The 26297-nt window shown below is 39.0% G+C and overlaps 2 protein-coding genes across 2 annotated transcripts in view; both read right to left on the reverse strand.

The window, feature by feature from the left end:
- Positions 1 to 14338, reverse strand: part of LOC109074247 (complement C3-like) — a 48309-nt gene extending 33971 nt beyond the window's left edge. The window contains exons 1-3 of the mRNA XM_042764232.1: positions 14197 to 14338; positions 13895 to 14090; positions 13645 to 13813 (exon numbers count right to left, since the gene is read on the reverse strand). Of these exons, the coding sequence (XP_042620166.1) occupies positions 13645 to 13813; positions 13895 to 14090; positions 14197 to 14279 (448 nt within the window). The 5' untranslated portion in view covers positions 14280 to 14338. The remainder of the gene's footprint in view (positions 1 to 13644; positions 13814 to 13894; positions 14091 to 14196) is intronic.
- A 2283-nt stretch (positions 14339 to 16621) lies between these two features.
- Positions 16622 to 20870, reverse strand: LOC109070592 (CD209 antigen-like protein E). Its single transcript, XM_042764534.1, has 3 exons — positions 20359 to 20870; positions 20186 to 20289; positions 16622 to 16858 (listed from the first exon to the last, which is right to left on the reverse strand). The coding sequence occupies exons 1-3, from the start codon at positions 20593 to 20595 to the stop codon at positions 16708 to 16710; spliced, it is 492 nt and encodes a 163-aa protein (XP_042620468.1). The 5' UTR covers positions 20596 to 20870; the 3' UTR covers positions 16622 to 16707.
- Between the last annotated feature and the right edge of the window lie 5427 nt (positions 20871 to 26297).

Below are 26297 nucleotides of genomic sequence, written 5' to 3' on the forward strand. Positions count from 1 at the left end.
CGGCAAACTGAATGACCCGCTGGGACTGCCGTAAGACAGCCCAACAGAATCACCCAGCAGCCACACAGGACAAACACTGCGGAAGGGGTAAGAGGTCCGTGGGGCGTGGCCCGGCGGAGAAGCTCTCACTGTCACCTTCAAATCTCCCAGAGCACTAGCCGGCGGTCCTCTGCTCGTGGCAGAGAAACCAGAACGGGTAGTGACAGAGGGGTCTGCTCCTTTCCCTTTAAGAAAGGAGAGACGAGATTGCAGCGTTGCCATGGTCACACACGCAGTGCGTCCATGAACCATCCACGAATGTGTCTTCAGCGTGCTGAATGCCCAGACATGGAAGACAATGCTCGGGGTCGTTGTCAGAGAACAGGAAACGACCGCATCCAGAAGGACACGGACGAAACGGCGTCTTTAAAAAGACGCAAATCGTCCGTGATTTGCTCTTTTAGGAAATCTGCTCTTTTAGTTGAAACGCCCAGGGGGATCGCTGAAAGGGACACCGCTGTTCGCACTGTACCGCCAACCAGATGCTCACGGGGAGTGGCTCAGGTATGTTAAATCCACTAGCCAATTTTCATTGGAGTTTTCTCTTAAACTCAGAGATGATTGGCCTCCCAAGTGAGACCCCATATGTCGTTCGACATAACTCGTAGTGACCGACAGATAGGGAACAATATTTTGAATTTAGGCTGCAGTATCCATTACAACCACTAGCTATCATTATAACCGACTGCGTCTTTAAAGCATCATAGCCAGGGGTGCACATAAGTGGTACGCAGGTGTGCATGTGCAACCAAAATAAAAAAAAATGCACTGTGTAAATAAGTTCAAACCACTTAATTGTATACAGACATGGTTGACAGATGATAATGCACAATTACAATTTTAAATAGACAAACTGTAATACTGTATAAGATTTCTATTCAAACTGAAATCACAGATCTAGGCTATCCGCTGCCATTCCCTTTCGAGCTTTCACGAGACATCGTGGAGGTTTCTCCGCTTATGGGATCTCCTTCCCTTTCAACCTTTCCTGAAGTCCTATTGGCTCATGCCAGTCTAATTGACTGACCAATTGTCATGAAGTAAGCAAATCAAATGCAAATACTGACATGCTGGAGAGGCAGAATAAAATGCGGTGCACGCAACAATTACGTCAGAGTCTTCTGCTTTACTTCAACCTGAACAATGGCTTTGTTCTGCAAGCCCTGCCTGAGACCTATCGAACAGCCAGATCACCAGTCCGACTGCGGGCATTGCGTGGACCTGCCGGCCCGTGTTCTTCCGACTTGCTGCAACGTGGCTCATGGTTTGTTTGGGGTGAGGCCCACTGCCGCCAGCTTTCCCTCCGAGCGAGCTGGAGAGTGGGTTTCACAGCCGCTATTTTGTGGTACCCAAGAGAGATGGGGGACTTTGCCCAATCCTAGATCTCAGGCCTATCAACAGAGTGCTTTGCAAGCATCCGTTCAGGATGATAACACTGAAACAGATCCTGGTGCAAATTTGCCCTGGGTATTAGTTTGCGTCCATGGATTTAAATGACGCACACTTTCACATTCAGATAGCACCACATCACAGATGCTTTATGAGGTTTGCTTTTGAGGGCATGGTGTACCATTAGTCTGTTCTATCATTTGGGCTGGCTTTAGCCCCACACACTTTCTCGAAGTGCATGGATGCAGCACTTTCCCCCCTCAGAGTGAGCGGGATGTGCATTCTCAACTAACTGGATGATTGGCTGATTTTAGCTCATTCACGGGACATGCTAGTCAGCCATATAGACACGCTGCTTCATCACTTGGAGTACCTAGGACTGTGTGTCAACGTTCTCCTTCCGTCCCACCCTGGGACCTAGAAATGGTGTTAAGAGCCCTTTCACAGCCACCATTCGAGCCTTTAGCATCCATTGCTATGAAGAAGCTATCACTCAATCACTCAAAACTTCACTGCTTCTTGCCTTCGCCCTCGTTGTTGTTGCTTCTGCCCTGTTCTCAGTGGCCAGATATGCAAATTTAGTGTACCTGGGCTTTAGACGCTCATTGGCTCATCTCCACCTTTCAGCTGAGAGCCAACCTAACAAATGCCACTATTGGTTATGGGAATTATGTGTGTGTGCTGAGGGTGTAACTTGTTCAGGCTGCTTGTAGCCTCTTTCATGGCAGGATTGATTATCGTAAGTGGAGAAATTGCCGCAATGTCTTGTAAAAGCTTGAAAGGGAACGTCTCCATTTACTATCATAACCTCAGTTCCCTGAGAGCAGGAATGAGACTTCGCGGAGGTTGCGGAGGACATATTTTAAAGTTTACTATCTCCAGGTGCTCTTTTGAGAACGAGGCTGAAAAACGTATGTGCACCCCCGGTCATAGCAGAGCATTAAAGTCAACAAGTCGACTTTTCTGTGCAACCCCTTATTCTGAAAAGCCTCAGGTATAAATCTTTAAAATGTGGACATGTTTTCTTGACATAACTTCCAGTTACTTGTTCCTGAGTGAAGATATTTATGGGCTTTTTCACCTTTATTTTGATAGGACAGTATGAAACAATGGGAGAAGATAGAGGGGAACAGGACCTAGAAAGTAACACAAGCTGGGACTCACCAGAGCGCAATGGATCTGAGGGCTGTGCTTGATATTTTGGGGAATTTTGAAAAAAAAAAAAATTAACTTACAACCATCTCACTCTGATACACAGGGGCATCTTCTTTAAATGTGCCGTCTGGCAGCTGTTTATTTGTGGCCAGCCAGTTGAGAGCGCTGCAGATCACATTCTCCTCTATGACAATCAGATCACTGGCCATCGCGAACACTTTAGCCACATATGCTGTCAGCCTGTAAATAGAGGCAAAAGAGGAGACCAAATTGATTAAAACACGAAACGTGCAAGAAAGAAAAACAATCATTATCTGTAAATAATCCGCATTATCTCACCATGTGCTACTCGGTACGTGTAACCAGCTACTGTATGACCCATCAGCTTTACGGAACTTCAACTCCTGCTGATAGCCTACCAGAACAACAAATTAATGACAGCAGTGGACACTCTGCACTCAATTTAACCACTGGGAGAACATTGATATTAAGGTGATGCTGAGGGCGGTCAGCTGACCTGTTTTGATATGGTTGACGGCTTCATTACGGCGCTCCATGCCAATAGCCTCCCACTGCTTTGTGCTGTCCAGGTAATGAGTGGCAATGAGAGGTAGAGTCATACGGATCATGTTCTGCTCTCCACATCCACTGGGCTGGACAAGGAGCTCACCCATAAAATTTCCACTGATGGCCTGCTCAACTGTGCGTGTTATCTCCTCACCTGCAAACATGGAAGGTAATTGACTGTGATTGGGTTTTTACGTCATATTGACACCGGTCTGGTTGGTGTATGAAATGATATACCAAGGGCCCTATGATTTCCATAACATGGGTGTAATTGTGGAATCAAGACACAGAAAATGTAATTTAAAGTATAACACGGAATGTCACATCACAAGCATTTCACCATTTCAACTGATAAAAACCATCTTTAGTTACACACAGAAACTCAAAAAACCCTTTCAAAATAAAAGTTTGGTTTAACCTAAAGAAACAGACAGAAATTTATTACTATTGTACGGTAGAATGTACTTCTCAGAATAACAAAAACAACAACAACAATAATAATAATAATTATATATATATATATATATATATATATATATATATATATATATATATTTTTTTTTTTTTTTTTTTTTAAAGAACTACAATTCAAAAAAATTCTTCCATGGTTTTCCTAACTGTAGCACTTTGTCAAAAAAGAGAGGAAAAAAAAAAGGTATTTCCAAACATTTTTGTTTGATTACATTTTAAAAGGTTAATTAAATTGTTAATATTTTACTCCTCCTTTGTTTACCACAATTATTTATTTAAAAAAAAAAAATGTACTAAATCATACATCCAGAACAGTTAATATAGACAACAGAGAATTTCTGAATTCAGAATTTCTTGTAAACATTATTAAATTTGTTATATTGATTAGACATGCTTTTTGATTACTTAAAGGTACTTGTGTGTGTGTGGGGGGGGGGGGGGGGGGGGGGGGGATTTCATAAGGCTCTAAAATGTCATTTTGGTTAAACTTTAAGTAAAGCTTCATTATATCAATAAATTAGACAAGCTTTTTGATTACTAAAATTAAATTTCGATTACTAAAATTAAAATGGACAAAAAAAAAAAAAAAAAAGGAATTTGGGGGAAAAAAAACACAAATGGAATTCCATAGGGCCCTATATGCCTCAGAGGAGAACAGTGCAATGAGATTTTCACCTATCACTGTGATCACTGTGGAAGCAGGTGTGTTTGGAACCTTTCGGCTTGGGATGTCACTCCTCATATGCACGATCTGCGAGCCGCCTGTTCAGTCATGAGGACATAGGGTGTTTGAAGAGGATTTCAGTTGTCATTTGCAAACATTTTCACTGCATATTCAGGGTTTCTAAAGAAGCTGCACCTGGATGCTGGGATGGGTTGATCTCCACAATTCTCTCCCGGACTTCGGTTAGCACACCTTCAGGCTGAAAGAAAGATGGACACAAATGAATTTTACTGGATGTATTGAAAATCTAAAAATAAAGTGACTGAGGATAGTTCATGAATGATTCCTGCAGAAATCACATTTACATTACATTTTACATTTAGTCATTTAGCAGACGCTTTTATCCAAAGCGACTTACAAATGAGGATATTACAAAAAAATCACCAGAGCCTTCCTCTAAATATTGATAAGGCAGACTCACCACCACCTTCAGATTCTTTCTAATTGCGTCATTGCGATTCGAGCTGTATGCTTCAGCTTCGATCCACTGCTCTTTCAGCTCCATGGGGATGATGATGAGAGGGATGGCTATGGAGGACATGGGGCCAACAGAAACAGTTATCCTGCCTTTCTGTTTTTTGCTGGCACTGCTGCAAATACCCTCTGATGTCTTAAATCTAATTTGAACCGTCTGTAAAAAAAAAAAAAAGTACAGTGAAGTCCACTGCTGTACAGTTTAACCTCATAAAGCATGAAAAAAAAAAAAACTCAGTTTTATACAGAGGCTGAAACTGAGGAAAAATATGAAATTTGCTGAAGCTGCTGATATTTATATAAGCAAAAAGTAAGATGCAATTCTGAGGCTCGTATTGTAAATCAATGAAATCTTTATAACAGTATAGCAGATACTTACATAAAATCATATTAATAACAGCTGTCCCTCTATATCTCCCATTAATACATCTTAAGATCATAATTAAATGCTTAGTTTTATGATCAAAGCTCTGTAGTTTGAAAACATATAATGCAATGATATATTTTTTTTTGTGGGATTTTTTTGAAAAAAAAGTTTTTCTAAAGAGATTTTTTTATTTTTGCAATTTTTCTAAAGAATGATCTGGATTATCAAGTAAACCTGAGTTGCTTCAGTCCAGTAAATGTTCATCTTGATATACTACTAATAATATCAAAGATATTCTTACATTTACAAAAAAAAAAAAAAAAAAAAAAAAAAAAAAAAAAATCACTAAAGATGTGTAAAGCACAAGCTTAAGGTTGACATTTTTACAATTATGCTAAAAGGCCTTTTACTTACTATAACAGTCTAAACTCTCAATCAGACAACAGAAGGCATGTAGTAGATTGTGTGCGACAGCTTCAGCAGCAAAGTTTTGATAATGTCGATCATTTAGAGGATTTGTGAATATGCTACAGTAGCTTTTACAGGATTAGTACAATGTACCATGCCAGTAAACTGCACATACTTTCAGCTTCTGATTGCCGTAATTGTGAAGAACAGCCTTTATTTCCAGTTGTTCATTGCGCACCGCTGAATAAGGCATCTTCAGACTGATAAAAAAATCTTTCTTAACAGGGATCTCAAAAGGATCAGCCACACACATTCCTGCAGGGAAACAAAGGGAGCGTCAAAAAGCAACAAATAATATTATATAACAAATGAACAAGAGTGGCATTTTACCAAGGGTCTTGGACAGGCTGATGGCTGTGATCTGCCAGGTTGTGATGGAGTCTTTAAGGAATATTCCAGTTCTTAAGGTGGATGTTTCAGTGCTAGACACAAACCAAGACACTGTCATGGTCAAATCTCTTCAACATCTACAGCCAGTCCCTCCAAGATTTTTCAAACAAATATTAATGCAGACACTTTTTTGCCCACCGCCACTATAGTTTTCATCTTCACTTCAAAATTCATATTTATAGCTGATAAAACTGTGTCCAATATTGCCAACTTGTTGAAACAACAACATCTTGGTTCCCACAAAAAGTTTTTGATTTATTTGTAAATGAAAATATCATAAAACATTTTCTCACCACAACTGGTTTTGTGGGCAGGGAGGAAGATCGATCTCCTCCCAAAGCCAGCTTTCAGGAAACTGTGTGCGTACCATCACTTCACCTAGTTCCTCATCAAAATCATCTTCTTCACCTGAACAAGAAACAAACTAGTATTCACTACTATTCAAAGGTTTACAAGTGTTTTTTTTTTTTTTTTTTTTTTTTTTTTTTAAATAAATTCAGTATGGGCGCATTAACTAGATCAAATGTGATAGTAAAAACAGTTACATTTTCACAAAATATGTATGTTTCAAATAACTATTTACCAAAGAATCCTTAAAAATAAAATTGATCACGGTTTACACAAAAATATTCGGCAGCACAACTGTTTTCAACAGAATCAGAAATGTTTCTTGAGCAGCAAATCAGCATATTAGAATGATTTCTGAAGGATCATGTGATGCTGAAGACTGGAGTAATGATGCTGAAAATTCAGCTGCACATCACAGAAATAAATCACAGTTTACAAAATATTCACATAGAAACCAGTTATTTTAAATTGTAATAATATTTCACAATATTACTGTTTTACGCCAGTCTTCATACTGTTCAAGCTGTTTTCGTGTTCCTTGTGTATGTGTGTATTTGCAGAGAACTGCAGTCTCTAAAAGAAGCATCACATTAAGAAGTCTCAGCGTGCCTTCTTTCAAAAACATATACATACATACATACATATATATACATATATATATATATATATATATATATATATATAATAGCATTACTTCAAATTTAAGCTATAGTAAAGTATTAGATGCGAGTCCAAGTGATATGATATTAAAGCAATTAATCTGAAATCACACTATTGATAAGTTTATTCTCTGTTGATATGTAATAAAATGAGAATCTGTGATCATTGTAGCTCTAATTAACCCACAAGCACTCTCAAACTTTACAACTGTTTCTATATTATCATAATGTGAAAATGCCATTTAACTTGAAATAGCAATAAAGAAGCATTTGAGAGTAAGTAGGTGGATAATTCTCTTGCTGAAATCCCTGTGTTTGAGAGCTGTGAGAATGTATTTTGCAAATGAGGCTAAAATCTCACTGCGGGCCAGTAAAAACTCTTCCTCTGCGAAGTCAACTATGTGGCGCTGCATCTCCCTGCAGCAGTGCAGGAAGGCCTCAACACATTCATCTCCATCGTTGATGAATAAAGTCCGCCGTTCACACGTATAACCGAGATAATTATCTTGAAGTCCGTCCACACAGCACTTCTTCAGATCACCGGAGTACTGACCAGCTGAGAAGACAGTGATAGTGTAGAAACAACGAGGACAGAAGGAGAGGAACAGCATAAAAAGGGCTGCATGACTTAGGAGAAAAATCTAATTGTGATTTTTCTGATAAAAATTTAAAAGATTTTAAAAAATGTAGGGCTGCACTACTTGGCACACATTTTGTTATGGCTATAAAATAAAAAGGCTTTAAAATGATAATAATAATTATTATTATTACTCAAAAATAAAAATGAATTTCTTCTTTTGCAAACATTAAACTTATTTTGATGCAAAACTGCAGAAAGCCCTTAAAGGCTTCTCTTTTGTTGATAAGCGCTTCTCATCAAAACTTTGGGCTGATGGTTGGTGCATGTTACAAGCAACCCAGACTCAGAGCAGATGCAGAGATGAGTTTATATGGAGCAGCATTTAATGTGAGCTGAGACGCTGAAAACACCGGATCATGAGCTGCTCATTTGTAAAAGAACATGAAATATAACAGAATTAAATCGCAGCCTTTGCAATTTGATAAATAGTTTCATAAACAGCTGCCTTACCCAATGTATTGGTGACCTGCAGAAGACTCTGTGCTCTGCGTTTTCTCTTTGATGGGACAGGACACTCGATATCTACAAGAACATGAAAGATGTGCTTGGGAATGCAGAGCATGACAACACTGACACTTCAATTCCAGCTAAATCTACTGTTCAAGTACTTGTTCTGGTGTTGGTTCCCCCTGCAGTATTTGACTCAAACATCAGACCTGCATCAGTGAAAACCCCCATACTGTCCCTCCCACATCCTGCCGTACAGCCGGTGTCATGCTTCTCTATGACGTCCCAGATCTAGAGCAACAAGAGACCAGGTCATTTTAAGTCTGAAACTACTGAGGCTATTATATGTGAGGTTAATTACCTTAGTCTGAGTCAGTCTGTTCTTGTCATTAAGGACATAGACACCCTTATCTACAGCGACCAGCCCGACTTTAGCTCCAGGGTCTCCAGTGATTTTCAAGCTGAGCTGATCTCTTGGGCCATATTGTGCCGGGTCCTTTACCTCGACTTTGAGCTGCGATTAAAAGCAGTAAGAACATGCTCATAAATGCTGATGGTTTCTACAGGCACTCATCATGCTCATGGTTTCTGGGTTCACTCACCGTTCCCATGCACGTGTCCTTCACATCGACCCAGACTGAATCAGACACCACCTCAGGCGAGTCCACATGGTAATAAGCCACAAAGCGGAAGGACGGCATCATGTCTTTGGTTACCGGCAGAGACAGAGTCACTAGAGATTGTCCTGTCATCTTAAACCTTTTCACTTGAACAATCTGACCTTTACTCAAGATCTGTGGGAATAATGACAAATACAGGCAGGATGAATTACACGAATAGATTTTTTTATATTCACTGTTTTAGAAAGTCATTTTATTTGTTTTTCTCATCTATATAGTTTTGTTCATTTTTATTTCAGTTTTAGTTACTTTAGTACAGAGTAAACTAAATGAAAATGAGAAATGTTAGCAATTAGTTGAAATTTTACGTTATTTTTTAATGGTTTTTATACTATAATGACATAGCCAGCTACACATTTGAAAACATAATTAGGTACAATTCAATATATAAAAAATAAACTACAAAACAGCAGTTAAGGAGCCAAGCACAACAGAGCCAAAACAAGGAGCTATAAGCATAGCAGGGAGCATCAGACCAACTGCAGCAATGAGTAATTAAAGACATGATGATTTTAGTCAAAATGGCTGAAAAATCATCAATGCAGTCACTAAGAATATGATTTAATGGTTTATCATTTTGACCAATATGTGGCACTCTTACCAAATTTATTTGCTGTGGTCAGTGTAATGTGATATTGCTACAAAATAAAGTTTGATGTTAATATAAGAAAGCTTTTAGTTTTCACATAGTAGGTTTTCAAAGAAATTCGACAGTAAATTCGGCCGATAGATAATGGCTTACTTGGTATAATCAATGTTCTTGGGATGATCCAATGAATCTTCCAGTTCCATGACAATAGGCAAAACTAATCAAAAGTTATTTGCATGTTTTGAAATTGCATTATAGTTTTTTTGCCCCAAAACTTCAAAATGGCAGATGCCCAAAATGGCCAGCATGGGAAAATTGAGTACCATTCGACTTGGTATGTTTCTCCGACTCTAAAGACACTAGTCTTTATTAAGTTATAAGCAAATCTAAACATTTTACATATCTTCTGACCACTAGGTGACGCTATGCCAAAACTGTGCAGGGAACATTATAACACACACCAAGTTTGGTCTGAATACAGTAAAGCTTTGCAGAGACACAACTTTACATCCATTTTCACTCTTTGTTAAATTTGTTTGTGTGTTATTTGAGAATGGTTTGACTAATCAACAAAATTTGTTGTTGGCATGGTTTGAGGATGATGTGGTTATATTTTTGGTAAAATTGGACAAATGGTCTAGGAGGACTCCGAAAAAGTGGGGTTTTCTGAAGATTCAAATGGCAGAAAATTATGCCATAGCTTGCAATTGAATCAGCTTGGGCCAAGCATTTCACAACTTTTTACCATATGGTTCTATGAAGAAGAAGAAGAAGATTAATGATTACCTTCGATGCTTGGCCCCTGATTAAAATATATTTTAACTAATAAATTATAATTTGTTTTAAAAAAACAAGAGTGGCATTTGACTGGCACACATATAATTATTGTAACTTAATTTATATAAATCAATAAAACTCTGATAAACTTAATATCTATTCCACAAAAAGGACAAAAAAAATGCTGTGCTAAAATGATGAACTTTTAACACTATTAGAGACAGACAGGACAGCATGTTCGATTTTCTCACGTTGCCCAACAGTCTGACAAAATGGTTCATGGTCAATGGTCAGGATCCCAGTTTGTAGGTGATATGCTTAGGCAGTCACACTCCAGAATTGGTGTAGGTTTTCAAAAAAATGTTCATAGTGCTTGCAGAAGTATGAATACAATTTGTACATTAATTCATCCCTAAATAGGAGGTAAAAAAGCACCATTTTTATCAAACAACTAGGATGCACAAAGTAGCGCATGAGCGATGAATGTGTCATGTGTTCCTCACCATATAGGTGAAATCCTGATTTTTCACTCCAGGGCTGTTTCCTAGATTCAGATTGACTTTCATTTGATCACCAATCTGCAGCTCTGCAGCATCAATGCCGATGTGCAGGTAGTTGTTGGAGCCGGATTTGGGCTTGTAGGCCTGAGCCATCATCTTCCTCACTGCCTGCTGCTGATCATCTCTTAATTGTGGATCTTTGGTCTTTGCCTGGACATAAACATATTGATTTTTTTGGTTTGCAAAATTTCAAAAAGCGACCAAGACTTTGAGATGTTTCATTTATGCTAAGGTCTTACTGTGATCTCCAGTGTTGAAGATCCTCCCGGAGTGTTGACAGTAACTTTCGCAATGCCATTGGCTCTTGTTTGACCTCTGACCGCTCCAGGATTGACCTCCACTTCCACATTTCTAGCAGGTGTTTGGTCAGGATTTGTTATGTAGACCTTAATAAGAAATTAAAAAGAATATCATCGTATATAACCAATATCACTGTGTATCGGAGCTCAGTAGAGGTGAGTATGATCCCATTCTTAAATGTTTAGTGATTTTTTTCATACCGAGACATCAAAAGGCATTCCAGGTTTGAAGAAGTGTGGTGTTCTTTTGAAGAGAATGGTGTATGGTGACGTCACAATCTGAATGCCTTTCTTATGGGCTTCTACCATTTCACTGCCTGAAACACGCACACAAACACAGTCATCAGGTCTTTTCTGAGGTGAAATCAACTTTAGACAAAATCGTTTTGAGCTGGTAAAATATAAAAACCTTCCAGCAACTCTCAAGCTAAAATCCAACTCTCAACCCATCACACAGACTCTCAGGTCAGTCTGGTTCTTACCAGTTTCTGTTAAAACACTGGCTGAAATGTAGAGGGATTTCCCAACTAGCTGCTGGACTTCTGGGAAGTTCCCCTTGATCATTTGTCTTGTCAGCGCTGCCTCTCCTTCTCCATCAATTATCTACAGAGAGTCAAATGGCAAAATACTGTACTCCCTGTACAGTAGTATTTGCTATTTTATAAAGTAATATTGTAATTTTTTTAAAACCATTTTATAAAGTTATATTTTTATAAAATTACTTTTAGATAAAAATATTTTTTTTCTTCTTCTTCTTCTTATTTTTATTATTTTTACACAATAACTGTAAAATTGTGGTAATAAACCCCCTGCAATTACATTATAATTTTTCTTTTTTATAAAATTAATAAATACAATTTATACATTTTATATTCAATAAGAATATTTTTACTACATTTTTTTAAATAGTTTTTTTTTTTTTTTTGGTATTTTTCTGTAGGACTGTAAAACACTGATTACACCCCCTCTTTTGCAATAACATTAGGATTGCGATATGAATTGTACATCTCATGTCTGTTGCTTAAGCAAAACAAAAAGGCATACAATTCACAATGAAACAGCAGTTATGTTGAACCACAAACATGCAAGCAATGCCTTTTGTCTCCAAATGAAGTTGTGCATTATGTGGGATTATAATTAATAAAGTTATAAAGCACATCTCTGTCTTAACTTACCTGAACCCTTTGCAGTGAAGCAGCAATACTGATCTTCTTCTCATTGTCTATCACACCAAACACCACAAATGCAGTTCCTCTCACCTTATTACCAAACAGGTACCTAAAGAAACAAATATACATATCAAACATTTGAGAACATCCCTTGTAATAAATCTTTAAATAACCAGTGAGGTCACAGGAACAGACAGTACATATGTCATATGCAATAAAAAAACTAGACTACTTCAGAGTACTTAATTGGAGTAGTATGCACACTCAAACAGAAAAATATAATTTCTCATACTTAGCTGATATGTCTACTGTCAGAGAGTCCTCATTCACATAAAAGAATGGTTTGCGTGGATTTAAGGTTACTTCAAAGCTCGGCAGCACTACAAAAAAATACAACAAATTTCAGCCATTCTTCAGTATTTCCTACAACTTTACCAACATCATTTGTTCTCCAGAGGAGGCAGTAAACATACCATATTCCATAACTTCAAATTCAGTGGTGAAGTTCTTTTGTGGTGTGTTTGTGTACTTTGCGATCAACTTCCAAACCCCAAAGCTTCAAAACAGAATGTGCAGAAAACACAACCGTCTTACTAAAAGAGAACACCTGCATTATGACTGAATGGTGCACTTCAACAATAAACAAACCTGGCAAGTTCAGGTAATGCAAAGTTTTTGGTCCTGATGCCTTGCCTTGGCTGGAATTGATCTCTGTCCAGTGTGATGCCTTGAGGATTCGTTAAACAGTAAAAAATAAGTTTCTTTTTTTTTTCACCAGTGATGGGATAATTCTGGTGCTTGTTACAGCATACAAGCTGGTTTAGTTATTTAATGTAGTGATGCACCAATTTTTTTCCAGCTGAAAATATTTTCCCCCCCAAAAAAAGTAATTTTCAGAAATGATTTCTTTTTTTTTTTAAATTGTGCTTCTCCAATGGTGCCTTTAATTTCTGCTTTGGTAAAAATTCCTTTCAGAGCATCATTAATTTCATCTATGCTTGAATATACAACATTTATTTCCATACCATGATATCAACCGAGATGGAGGTTCCATCAAATGGGTGTTGATCAGGAGTTAAGGAAAAGATCCTGTAATTAACTGGAAAAAATAATAATAATAATAATGTTACATCAAATATTACTATGTGCACTACAGCTTTATTTTATGTAAAACATTATGCATGTATCCTATTGTCATGATGCGACTGCATGGTGACAGCAAACGTCTTCTTTAAAAATCATTTTTACACAGCTGAGAAATATATCACGTTTTCTGCATCCTCTCTATAATGAAAAGGACTTATTTAGAATATCCAGTATTAAAGCACTGAATGTAACAACACAATTTTTTAAAACCATTTTAAAAGACTTTAATTTTATAAGCCAATTAAAAAGCATTGTGACCCATGCCTAAAATAAACCTAAATGGTACCTGTGCTAGCAGGTGTGTAGATGGGTTTGTCTGTTTGTACAAATATATATCCAGACTGGAATGAGAGCATGACCACTTTCTCCAGAGTGACGGATGAAAACTGAGCTTGTAGATACACATACTGCTTCTCCAGAGGATCATCAGAGAAGAAGTTCTGATCATCAGGGATCTGTAGAACAGATAACCAGTCAGTTATAACTGTTAATAAAATAAATGAGACATAACTGCACTGTAATTACTGCACTCTCACCTTTATATCTGTAAGGATCTGGAAATTGTTGGCTGCAGTCAGTGTCACTGATTTAGACAGTATCTCCACGTTCTTCTTTGGATGATTCTTAACTATGATCCTCACGTTCAGGTCTCCTCCAGAGTAATCCTGAGCCTCCACAAACACGTTCTCTGAGGAACCCACCCTCAGCAGATTAGGAGCCGACAGAACATACCTGAGGAGATCAATACTTAAGATTTACATTTGTCTATCAGAAAGAGCATTTTCATGAATTTAAGAAACCACATTTTTGGAGGTTTAAAAAAAATGAATGTACTTACAGTGGGGCACATATTGTGAGCAAAGGGAAGCAAAGAACGACGGCAGTCAGCGTCACTATGTCCACATGCATCGTGTTCATCATCTGGCTGCATTAGCAACATTAGTAGAAGCGGAGCACTGTTTCGACTTTTATCATTCATCTATGTCCCGCCTCATTTCAAGACATTATCGTCCACAGAACAAACTGTTGAGTAACTCGGATAGAGAAACTGGAGTATGATCGAGCAGAAGAGCAACTATTGGTGTGTATTTATGTTGTGCAACACCATTTAATTGAAAAGCATTGGTTAAGACAACTGCATGTCCGCAACCCAGTTTCACAACACACTTTGTCTAGACTAGTCTTCAAACTAAGGGTGACATGGCAAAACAAACCCACCAGTGCAAGACTTCAGTTGCTTATTTCCACATTCTTCTGTCCATTTCTTGCTGAAGGATGAAGGTGCGAGGAAGCATCATTTAGGATATTAAGAAGCGCCCAGTAGTTGAAATGTCAACAGTTTTTGTCAGTTTGAGATAAATGTGCTCAAATGCACTTGCATAGCAGTTACTGTTAACAGTTAACTTGAGTGCTAAAATTGTGTCACTCAAAGTAATTGCCTATTAACCTAAACCATTTGGTCCATTACCAGTCATGTACTAAATTGACAATTTCAACCATTTATTAAATAGTTTGCTCTTATTATGCAAATAGAGAAGGTCTAAAATGTATTGAAACATGCAACTACAAGCTATTACATACACTGTAAAACCCGACAAGTAACTTAACTCAAACCGTTTGAGTAAACAGATATCCTTAAAAACCTGACAAGTTAAGTTTACTCAAACCGTTTGAGGCAACTGAATCCTTAAACCATTTAAGTTTTAAAACTAACAGTTATGAGTACTCTGAACTTAATTCAGTTGAGTTCACTGAAAGAAGATATACAGGTACTTTGCAATTAAGTAATTAAGTGATTAATTGAGTGATAATTGTGAATTAGTGATGAACACCTGCTGTTTACAAACAGAATTGCTGAAGAAAAGAGAAACACAAGAACTACAACTGACTTCAGACACAGCCTTAGATGAAATCAACTGAAATAAAATACATTAAATCTCTCTGCTGGGGTCCTAGGTACACATTTTCAGCTGGGATGCTACTTAGGACAAATAGAGGGCATACTTTTGGCCCACAGTATTCCCACACTCTCCCCACTGTCCTCACACCCAGCCCACACTGTACCCACACTCTCCCCACTGTGCCCACACTCTCCCCACTGTGCCCACACCCAGCCCACACTGTACCCACACTCTCCCCACTGTGCCCACACTCTCCCCACTGTGCCCACACCCAGCCCACACTGTACCGACGCTCTCCCTACTCTGTCCCCACACCCAGCCCACAGTGTACCCACACTCTCCCCACTGTACCCACACTCTCCCCCACTGTCCCCACACCCAGCCCACACTGTACCCACACTCTCCCCACTGTCCTCACACCCAGCCCACACTGTACCCACACTCTCCCCACTGTCCTCACACCCAGCCCACACTGTACCCACACTCTCCCCACTGTCCTCACACCCAGCCCACACTGTACCCACACTCTCCCCACTGTCCCCACACCCAGCCCACACTGTACCCACACTCTCCCCACTGTACCCACACTCTCCCCACTGTGCCCACACCCAGCCCACACTGTGTACATACTTGTGGGCATGTTATGGGCACACAGTTGGCCTCATTGGGGGCCCACTCAGCTTTGTGAAATGGTTTCTTCAGTCTCAATGCTTTTTTACTTGATTTTTATCCTCAGGGCTGATTTAAGCCAAAATAGTATATAGTTTTCATTCATTAATGGTCAATTATGAAAGTACTTTGGTGTCAAAAGGTTTTTTGGGGAATTTTTTTTGAAAGATAAAAAATACCCATAAATTGGTAGAAATAAAATGCTGGCTCTGATGTTTCTCTTCCTCTCTGATCAGTTCAGTCTGATAAACCTGCTCTCTGCTGCTTCCTGCTGGACTGAATGAAACAGAGCAATAAAGCTGTGAAATGAAAACAAAAATGCACAGTTTACTCTGGTAATGATAGTAATTGAACATTTTATTCAAACAGAAAGCAATTTACCTCAAAAGACACTCAATATCAGAATAAGAGGGTGAATCAGAGTAATCTAGACACTTTAGACTTCTGTAGTTTACTGTGATTGTCTCCTCAACACTTCAGACCAACAAATGAGACTCATGATCACAGCTAGAATAAGATCATATTAATATAGAGCTGCTTAAGATGGAGCAAAACATGAACACATCAGAGGTTTTGTGTACTGAATTCACGCCATGAGAAACAAAGATTATTATAGCAATAAGAAAATAATGACGCTTTGACAATATCCTTCTAACAAATTTCAGATCAGCTGATTTTTTTTTTTTTTTTTAGGCAGGGACCACAATCAGAACTTATGTGTGTGCAATAAGAATGATTAATTTAGATAACAGAAGCAAAACAACAAGATGGGTTGAACCCTATTTCTCACAAATCCCCCTTTTCTTCTCAGAGCATAGCAGATCATTCCAGTTGTTCAGCGGTGATAATTCCATCTTCTCTCTATAATAATTCAGTTCAATACAGTCCTCATTTCCACCGGAGTTGTTTGGTTCACCTTTGAGCCAAAACCTGAACAACATGCATCAGCGGATCAGTTTTTCAGGAGCACAAATTTATGAATCAACAATACTCAGTATAATAGCATGTTTCGAGAGTAAACTAAAGTAGTACAGAAGCTGGAACAGAACTAAAAAAATTAAAAGAGAAAATAAGAGTTTTCTTAATAGAATTTATAGTATTTAAAATGTCTTTAAGTTTTCTTTTCTGTTGTTTTCTGAAGGTGATTTTATAATGTTGTAGCTGGGGAGGTGGCTAGTAGTAGAGGGCGTGGCCATGTAACTGGTTTGAGTTTTTAAGCAGGCATCTGAAAGGAGGCCTGGAGACATAGGTTTAATAAATAGAATTTGAAAATGACATAATGAAGCATATAAAATAATTAAATTCTTGTGTAATGGTTTTTTTTTTTTCAATCTGTTTTTACCAATATCCGTAATGCTCCACACTCCAGTCCAGTAGGTGGCGGAAATGCACCTTTTAAGTGGGTTTGCCAACCGCCATTAAAAAGAAAAAAAGAAGGAGAAGAGGCCTGGAGACAGTGGCTGCATCCGAAAACTGAAAAATGCTGCCTTCTAAGGACGCATTCCAAGGTAGGAAGGCATCAAGGCACGTCCGAATTCAGTGTTAGCTTCAGTTCCTGTCTCCTGAGATGCCTTCATCTGGCCGATTTTTGAAGGCAGCATAGATGTATCCTTCACTGCCTTGTGTGTAAATGTTTGTTTTTGATCAAATTTTTCCACTTTTGATGTAATTTCTAGCGAGAAATTAATATTGCAGTAATTAAATATCCACTTAGTTATCACCAAAGCTCTCTATATTTAGCTGTAGATCATTTAACCGTTACACTGCCTCAGAAGCCTGTCCAAAATCAGTTTCGTGAGGTGCCTTCGTGCAAAAACGCTGCCTGCAAAGTCATTGCCTGATACATTGCCTGATAAGTTTTCGGATGCAGCCAGTGTTTGGATCTTTTTGTGTGGAAGCGTGCTGTCTGGTAGTGCTTCCATGTTCGTTTGTGCATGGACATGGTCTGGGTGAATAGGTAGGCTAAGTGAATGTTTGTAGTTTGGTTTCATACTCTCAAAGCTTTTTATTAGGGCCCGAGCACCGATGTTCCCCTAAGGATTATTCTTATTATTAGGGCCCAAGCACCGATGGTGTGAGGACCCTATAAATGCTAAAGCATCCTATTAATGCAGTGAAACAGGAAGTTACTGTAATTCATGCATACAGTGTCCAATCTGCCCCAAATTGAACAAGTTGAACAAGAGTCCTGTCCTGAACACATCAACATGCCCAAATTCGATTATAGTCATAGCGCCACCTGCTGGCAACAGGAAGTGGCATGTTTAAGACTGTTATGGACTCCTTGCAAATAATAAAAAGCATCAACAAGTGTTAAATAGGCTGTCAAAATTCTAGAAGCATGCTAAAACATGCTAGCAACACTTACTATGTGCTAAAGGATGCTATCAATACTATGAAACAGGAAGTTGTTGTAACTCAGGTAAGCAATGTCCGATCCGCCCCAAACTTCACAAGTTTGATTAGAGTCCTGGCCTGAAGACATGTACATGTTCATATTTGGTTATAGTTATAGCGCCACCTACTGGCAAAAGGAAGTGATATCTTTTACACTGGTATGCACTATTAGCAACACAGTAAAATATGTCATTGTGTGCTAAACATGCTAGAAATATTCTCAAACATGCTAGCAACACTTACTAAGTGCTAAAGCATGCTATTAATACTATCAAACAGGAATTTGTTGTAACTCATGCGTACAATGCCCAATCTGCCCCAAACTTCACATAATTTATAAGAGTCCTGGCCTGAATGCATCTAAAGGCCAATATTCAATTATAATTATAGCGCCACCTGCTGGCAACAGGAAATGGCTTATTTTAAACTAACTTAAACATGAAATGTCTGATCTTCCCTAAACTTCACATGTCTGATAAGATTCCTGGTCTCAACAGATCTTAAGGCCAATACTTCAGTTATAATCATACCGCCACCTGCTGGTGACAAGAAATTACTTGTTTTAAACTTTAATCATGCAATGTCTGATCTGTCCGAAACTTTGCATGTTTGGTAAAAGTCCTGGCCTGAAGACATTTACATGCCGATATTCAAATATAATCATAGCGCCACCTGTTGGCAGCAGGAAATTTGGCACAAATATTTACCATTTTAAAAGCATATGGTCCAACGTTCACCGATCTCCTATGGCCACCGTGTGGTGGTGAGCCCGGGTGCAAGGGCCCTTTCATCGCTGCTTGCAGCTTTTATGTTATTCTGTTCTTAATGCAGACACCTATTGTACTGTCCTTTGTACATGTAGTACCTCTGTGTTTTGATTGTGCACATGGTGAGCAGGTATGCAAAACGAACATTGGTTGTTTTGCTAACAAAGCCTTGTTTTATTAAAGTAGGGTGTTTGTTTTTAAGGTAGATGTAAACATCGTGGATTTGTTTGCCGTTGGTCACATTCATTCTTCTTTGATCTGGAAAACCTTTGGAAAGTAGTTTGGGATTGATGCCGATGTTGCAGATAATAGGTTTTATATAGGATTTGTTAATGTGTTGCATTTATTATTATTTTAAAAGGGATTAAAATGAAAATTAAGTATTGGGGTTATTTTCTTCTGAATATTGTGTTTTGTGTGTGTTTTTGTTTTTCAGGTTTAGTTGATTGCTGTTCCTCCAGTGTTTATGTTGCATTTCCTCAGCTAGCTGGTCCTTGCGTGTGTGCGCTGTATGCCTCCAGCACCAATTAAGATTTGATTATTGTTGTGAACCAGACTGGCTAGCAGAGTGTTTTGTTTTTTGAATTTGTTTGTTTGTTTTTTTTTGTTGTTGTTGTATATCTTCCCAGCCTAGTGTTGCCAGCCAACCTTTTTACCCTTTATACATGTTGAAGCTTTAAAACACATGAATTATTTATTTGCATGAGGGTTATGTTTGCAGTGAAAAACACATGAATTATTTATTTGCATGAGGGTTTTGTTTTGTGTGTTACATGTAGTAGGAATTGAAGGGTGTTTATCTAATTTCCTTTTTTTTTTTCTTGGATTACTTTGTGGGGTGAAGCTGGGATTGTATTGGGGGTTATGGAGGGTTGGCTGGCTATTAATAACCTAATTTTTGAGGAAGTAATTTGTTATATAATGTGTTTTGTTTGTATTTATTTTGTTATATTGGTTTATTTGTATGATTTTTTTTTTTTTGACATTTAGGATGACTCGTTTTTTGTGGTCACCCTTACTTGAAGGAAGTTACAATGATATTCAGAAAGACTAAAACAAATGAATAAACAGCAATTTTTTTTTTAGCACTTACCCTTGTTTCAGTGTTGAATTATCCACCCATTTCATGTTGCCCTCCTGCTCTCTGTCAGACAAACCAATCCACACTCTCTCACTGACTAATGAAGATATGAACCTCTGTGTGTGTATAAAACAGAAATCAGTGTAATTGCTCTCATTCATTAACAGACACTCACACAAACTCACCTGCTTCTCTTCAGTGTTGATAATGACCAGATCAGCACCACGATCCCTGCAGTACTGTCTGCTGTCAGACCAGCTCAACTCAGTGGACATGAATAAAAAAACTGTGCCCTTTTTATTCAAAATGTCAAAATCTCTCTGTAACTGTTTTTTCTCAGCAGTGAGATCTTTGACTCTGGTTTCCAGGTTCTTCTGACTCAAAGAGTTGAAGTTGTTCTGAAGTTGGTGTTTTTCAATCATTAGATCAGTGTAATTGTCCTGTAAACTGTTGATGGTTTGATTGAACTCTTCAACTGTGTTCTTGTAACTCTTTCTCAGGTCTCTCTCTGTTCTGATGGTGATGTGCAGCACTATGTTGTTGATCAGCAGAAGAACACAAATAATCTGGAAAAACACTGTGATCAACACCAAACATCTACTTCCTCCTGACAAACAGGACCAAAGCACACAAATATTAATTAATGAAAATTCACTAACTATTATTAGATTATTATGATTGTTAACATTTCAAAATTGACCTTTTGTAAGTAACCAACAGTGCTTTTTAAAAGTGTGCTCTTATAATGACAAAGCTTCTAGAAATGCTAGGCCTATACAGTAAAATGTACAACCAAGAAAAATATTCTGTTAATACTTTAAATATAAAAGCAGAAACATAAACACATTGTTCTTTGAAAACAGCTATTCAAATGATCTAAACAGTTATATTAAATTATCTAACAATTTTCAGTTGCTCAAACATTAGCACCACTATCTCTGCATCAGATTAAACTTTCTGCTTACTGTGCTTTTGAGTGTTTCCGTCAGTTTGGCGGTGACTCTGTGTTTGTGGTCCAGATGTGTTATTAACATTTCTGTGTACATTAATATTCTCAGACTCCATTATTTTTTCTTATGTCTTGCAGTATGTGTCCACAGATGAGCTGTGGTCTCTCAGGAAGTGTACCTTGTTTTTTAAATAGTGCTAAACTTGCACAGGAAGCGGTTTCATTATCAGACAGGAAAATCTAGACGTTCCCCTCATGTTCAAACTCTGTAGACTCACACCATGGTTTAATGTATATTTTATATTCATATAGCGAATGCAGATTTATATATATATATATTATATATATATATATAATTTTTTTGCCCATGTTGGCAGCCAGAAAAGCCAAAAAAGTGGAATCTGTGATCAGTCAAATGGAAACTGGATCATCAATGATTTTGCATCAATGTCATCATTAATCACTCACCCTCATGTTGTTACAAACCCATAAGACCTTCGTTCATCTTCAGAACACAAATTAAGATATTTTTGGTGAAATCCGAGAGCTTTCTCACTCTGCATAAACAGCAATGCAACTGAAATGTTCAAGGCCCAGAAACGCAGTAAGGACATTTTGTCTCAAAGCGTCGTAATGCAGACTGATTGGTGTTTAACATCAAAGTATCGCAAGAGCGATTAGAGAGCAGATTCTACTTTCGAATTGCTCTTGCGGTACTTGGATGTCAAAGACTGTTCTGTCTGTGCAGCACCACGTCTAGGTTGAATACACCTCTTCTGTTCAAGACTCTGTCCGATAGGGCAGTGGATCTCAACCACATTCCTGGAGGACCCCCATCACTGCACATTTTGCATGTCTCCTTAATCAAACACACCTGATTCAGGTCACCTGCTCATTAGTAGAGACTCACAGACTTGAAATCCAAATTATAGTTAAAAGAATAATAATAATAATAAAAAAAAAAATTTAAGATATCAGTCTGCATATTTGTGATGGACATTGGTTATTATGATCATCATTGGTATTTACTTTGCAGCATCTTTAGTAAAATTGCTTCTTACCCTGCATCCCAATATTAATACTGTGCATCCAAAATAGAATGTCAGATTAGAATAAGTGTGTCCCAAAGCATAGTATGTTGAAAAGAGTATGCCAAAAGTCCCTGGATGGTATACTATTTCAGGTTGATTTTTGAAGTGTGGATCTGTGTACACTCTAATGCATAATTTTACCCACAATCCATTGCACCTTTAGGAATGATTCGGTTCAGAACTACAAACAACAATAAAAGTCATTAAAAACTTCAAACATGGTGGATGCGTGTGACCGGGGCGAGCGTAGCGATGAACCCAAGTACAGTTTATTTACAGTGATCCAAACAGGAAACGAAGACTTGACTTGAACAGACTTGACTAAACCAGACTTGATGTGGCATGAACAGACTAGACTCACCGACAGCAGGTTAAAACATTAATACATGACAAGAGACAATGGCAAAGACATGGCTACTTATACAGACAATGAGGGTCACGTGAACATGACACATTGGACAGAGAAACCAATAGCAGGAATACAAGAGGGCAAGGGAAGCTTGACACAAACAGCAAATCAATCAAACTACAAAATAAAAGACATGAAAACAAGATCATGAAACAAAACCCCAAAACAGACATTACATATCCTCCCCTCTAAGGGCAGCTCCAGATGCCCAAACAAACAAAATCCAAAAAGTCCAGGAGGGTGGAGGAGCGAAGGCGGAACAGGGGGAGGGCCAGGCCCAAGAAACAGAGGCAGGTCTAGACTGTGGAGCAGAGACAGACAATGGAGCAGAGGGGGACCTGGGCCGTGGAGCAGTGACAGACAATGGAGCAGAGGGGGCCTGGGCCGTGGAGCAGTGACAGACAATGGAGCAGAGGGGGACCTGGGCCATGAAGCTTTGACAGACAATGGAGCAGAGGGGGACCTGGGCCGTGGAGCAGTGACAGACAATGGAGCAGAGAGGGGGACCTGGGCCGTGGAGCAGTGACAGACAATGGAGCAGAGGGGGACCTGGGCCATGAAGCAGTGACAGACAATGGAGCAGAGGGGGACCTGGGCCATGAAGCAGTGACAGACAATGGAGCAGAGGGGGACCTGGGCCGTGGAGCAGATCCAGAGCAGTATGGAGACATGTTGGAGCTGGCAGAGTAGGGAGCCATGGTGGAGCAGAGACATGTATGGACCACTTGGCTGTGACAGAGACAGCAGAGGGTTCTTGAATGGCCTTCGTGGCCATGACAGGACAGACAGTGAGTTAATGAGTGGCCTCCAAGGCCGTGGCAGGACAGGCAGTGAGTTCATGAGCTGCCTCCATGGCCGTGGCAGGACAGGCAGTGAGTTCATGAGCGGCCTCCATGGCCATGACAGGACAGGCAGTGAGTTTGTAGACGGCCACCTTGGCGGTGACAGGACAGGCAGAGAGTTCGTGGACGGCCTCCTTGGCTGTGACAGGACAGGCAGTGAGTTCGTGGATGGCCTCCTTGGCCGTGACAGGACAGCCAGAGAGTTCGTGGATGGCCTCCTTGGACATGGCAGGACAGGCAGAGAGTTTGTGGATGGCCTCCTTGGCCATGACAGGACAGGCAGAGAGTTTGTGGATGGCCTCCATGGCCGTGACAGGACAGCCAGAGAGTTTGTGGATGGCCTCCTTGGACATGGCAGGACAGCCAGAGAGTTCGTGGATGGCCTCCTTGGACATGGCAGGACAGCCAGAGAGTTGTGGATGGCCTCCTTGGACATGGCAGGACAGCCAGAGAGTTCGTGGATGGCCTCCTTGGACATGGCAGGACAGCCAGAGAGTTCGTGGATGGCCTCCTTGGACATGACAGGACAGGCAGAGAGTTTATAAATGGTCTCCTTGGCTGTAACATTGAGTTCAAATGTGGGAGCCACCAATAATGTATATTGAGCGTTCACTTGAAACTCAGACTTAGGAGAGCTAAGCCCCCCCCCCCACCCCCAGAAATATAAAAGCCCCCCCAAGTCGTGCGTCCTGGCGCCGGGCCTGTTTCCAATGTTACACTAACTTCTAATAAGTCTTGTTTCTTTACCACACTCCTGCCAAAACGTTGGTTCTGGAACTATGCACTGTTGGAGGACCTCCAGGGACATGGGAACTACTGACCAAAACTTAGACACATGAGAATTGAAACTGCTTTACTGCATTTATGGCAATTATAAATTACTAAATGAAGCTCATGCAAACATATAGATGGTGATCATCCATATGCTCAAATGTCCAAATGTCCTCATCCAACTGATACCTCAGTCGTTGAACAGCATACAGAGGAGTATTGAACAGTTTAGCAGTTTTACAAATTCTAAAATGCATGTTGAACAACCTTTGCGAAAGCCTGAAATCAACTAAATCATACTGGAGAAAAAAAAATAGTTTCAGATTCAGAATTATTTAGCATGTCGTTCCAAACCCGTAAAAGCTTCGTTCGTCTATGGAACACAATTGAAGATATTTTGGATGAAAACCGAGAGGCCTGTGACTGTATCATCCAGACCACAAGGATGCACTGTTTCTACATCTATTTAGCTTTGATTTGAAAGAAAAGAGCGGATCCTTGTGGCGCGGATGATACAGAAGAGCATACGCAGTATACGGTGATATGGAGAGACACAGAGGAGACTGTTGACAAAGGAATTGTTGAAAAATATTAGTTACTTATTTTTGTTTTCTTCGCTTACAAAAAGTGTTCCCGTCGCTTTATATAACCCAGATTGCACGTCTGATGGCAGATGGAGTATTCTGACGATGACTTTCATACCTTTTCTGGACCTTGACACTGTTATTTATTTGGCAGTCTATGGGACAGTCTCAAGCCTCCAGGTTTTCATCCAAAATATCTTCAATTGTGTTCTGAAGATGAACAAAGCTTTTACGGGTTTGGAATGACATGGGGGTAAGTGAATAATGACAAAATTTTAATTTTGGGGTGGAGTATCCCTTTAAGCTGTAAACAATTTTAACAGTTAAATTTAAAGCACAATAGATTTAAAATAAGGTAAGTTAATTTGCCTGCTTTTCTTACTATTTCAACACTTGAGTCAAACATTGCACAAAAATGATACATATTTTGAGTGAAAACTGAAAAAAAAAAAACAGTTTTCAACTCACTGTTGTATTGCATGATGTATGTCAAAGATGACATAGCCTACATACATATCAAGATGGCAGCGTTACAGTCGGCCATGTAAGTGTGGGCCTCTAGGTGATGTGATGATACAATTTATCTGGCATGACTTTTTTTCTTACTTTATTATCACCGATGACACTTTTACAGCACAGGCTTCTATGGAATCTGATTTATATGGGTAAATGTAAGAAGTGAAGAAAGCAATGTTTAAACATAACATCGCAGAGTGTTCCCGGCATGAGCAAAAGTGAATGTGCCGAACTCAGTACTGCTAACTTCACAATCATGGATCTGGCTAATGAGAATGATTCGTCAATGTGTTATGACATAGTTCAAAACTTTGATACAGAGGCTATAGTTTCCCCCATTCCTGAGATGCCGCAGAAACCGTTGGCCAAAAAAAACAAGCGACAAGAGGGAAGAGATCCAGAAGAAAGTGACGGAAATGTCAGCAGGCTTCATTCTGTTTCTCATTCATGTTATTTGATGGGAGGAAGCACTTCTTTTTGGATGTTTGATTTGGATGTTTTGATCGGAACTGTGATTGACAAACAATGCGATATATAGGCACTCAAGGTTGATTTGAACTCTTATTAGGTTGCGTGTTTAGTTCTATTTTTTTTTTGTGTGTGTAAGAGAAGTGATTTGATTTCTTTATTTTTTTCTCCAAGAAACACATTCTGGAGATGTGGATGAAACATTTTGGAAGATACAGTTTTCTACACCATTCTGCTGAGGCTGCGACCCTTATTCTTTGCACTTGAAAAATGAAATGGAAAGACAAAATCTCTTTCAGATTAATTATTATTATTATTATTTTATTAATTGGCTTAAAATATTTCTAGCTAACCCAAAGTCCAATTGGAATTTTATCCCCAACCACATTTTTGACAAAATTGGTAGTCTTTCCTTTATTTTGAAATGTAACCATCTACCCTCTAAGCTATAGCTTTGTCCAAATTTCATCAGCAGTGTCTCGTCACTTGAAAGC

This window comes from Cyprinus carpio, chromosome A1 (assembly GCF_018340385.1).
Source record: "Cyprinus carpio isolate SPL01 chromosome A1, ASM1834038v1, whole genome shotgun sequence".
In the NCBI taxonomy this organism is placed as follows: Eukaryota; Metazoa; Chordata; class Actinopteri; order Cypriniformes; family Cyprinidae; genus Cyprinus; species Cyprinus carpio.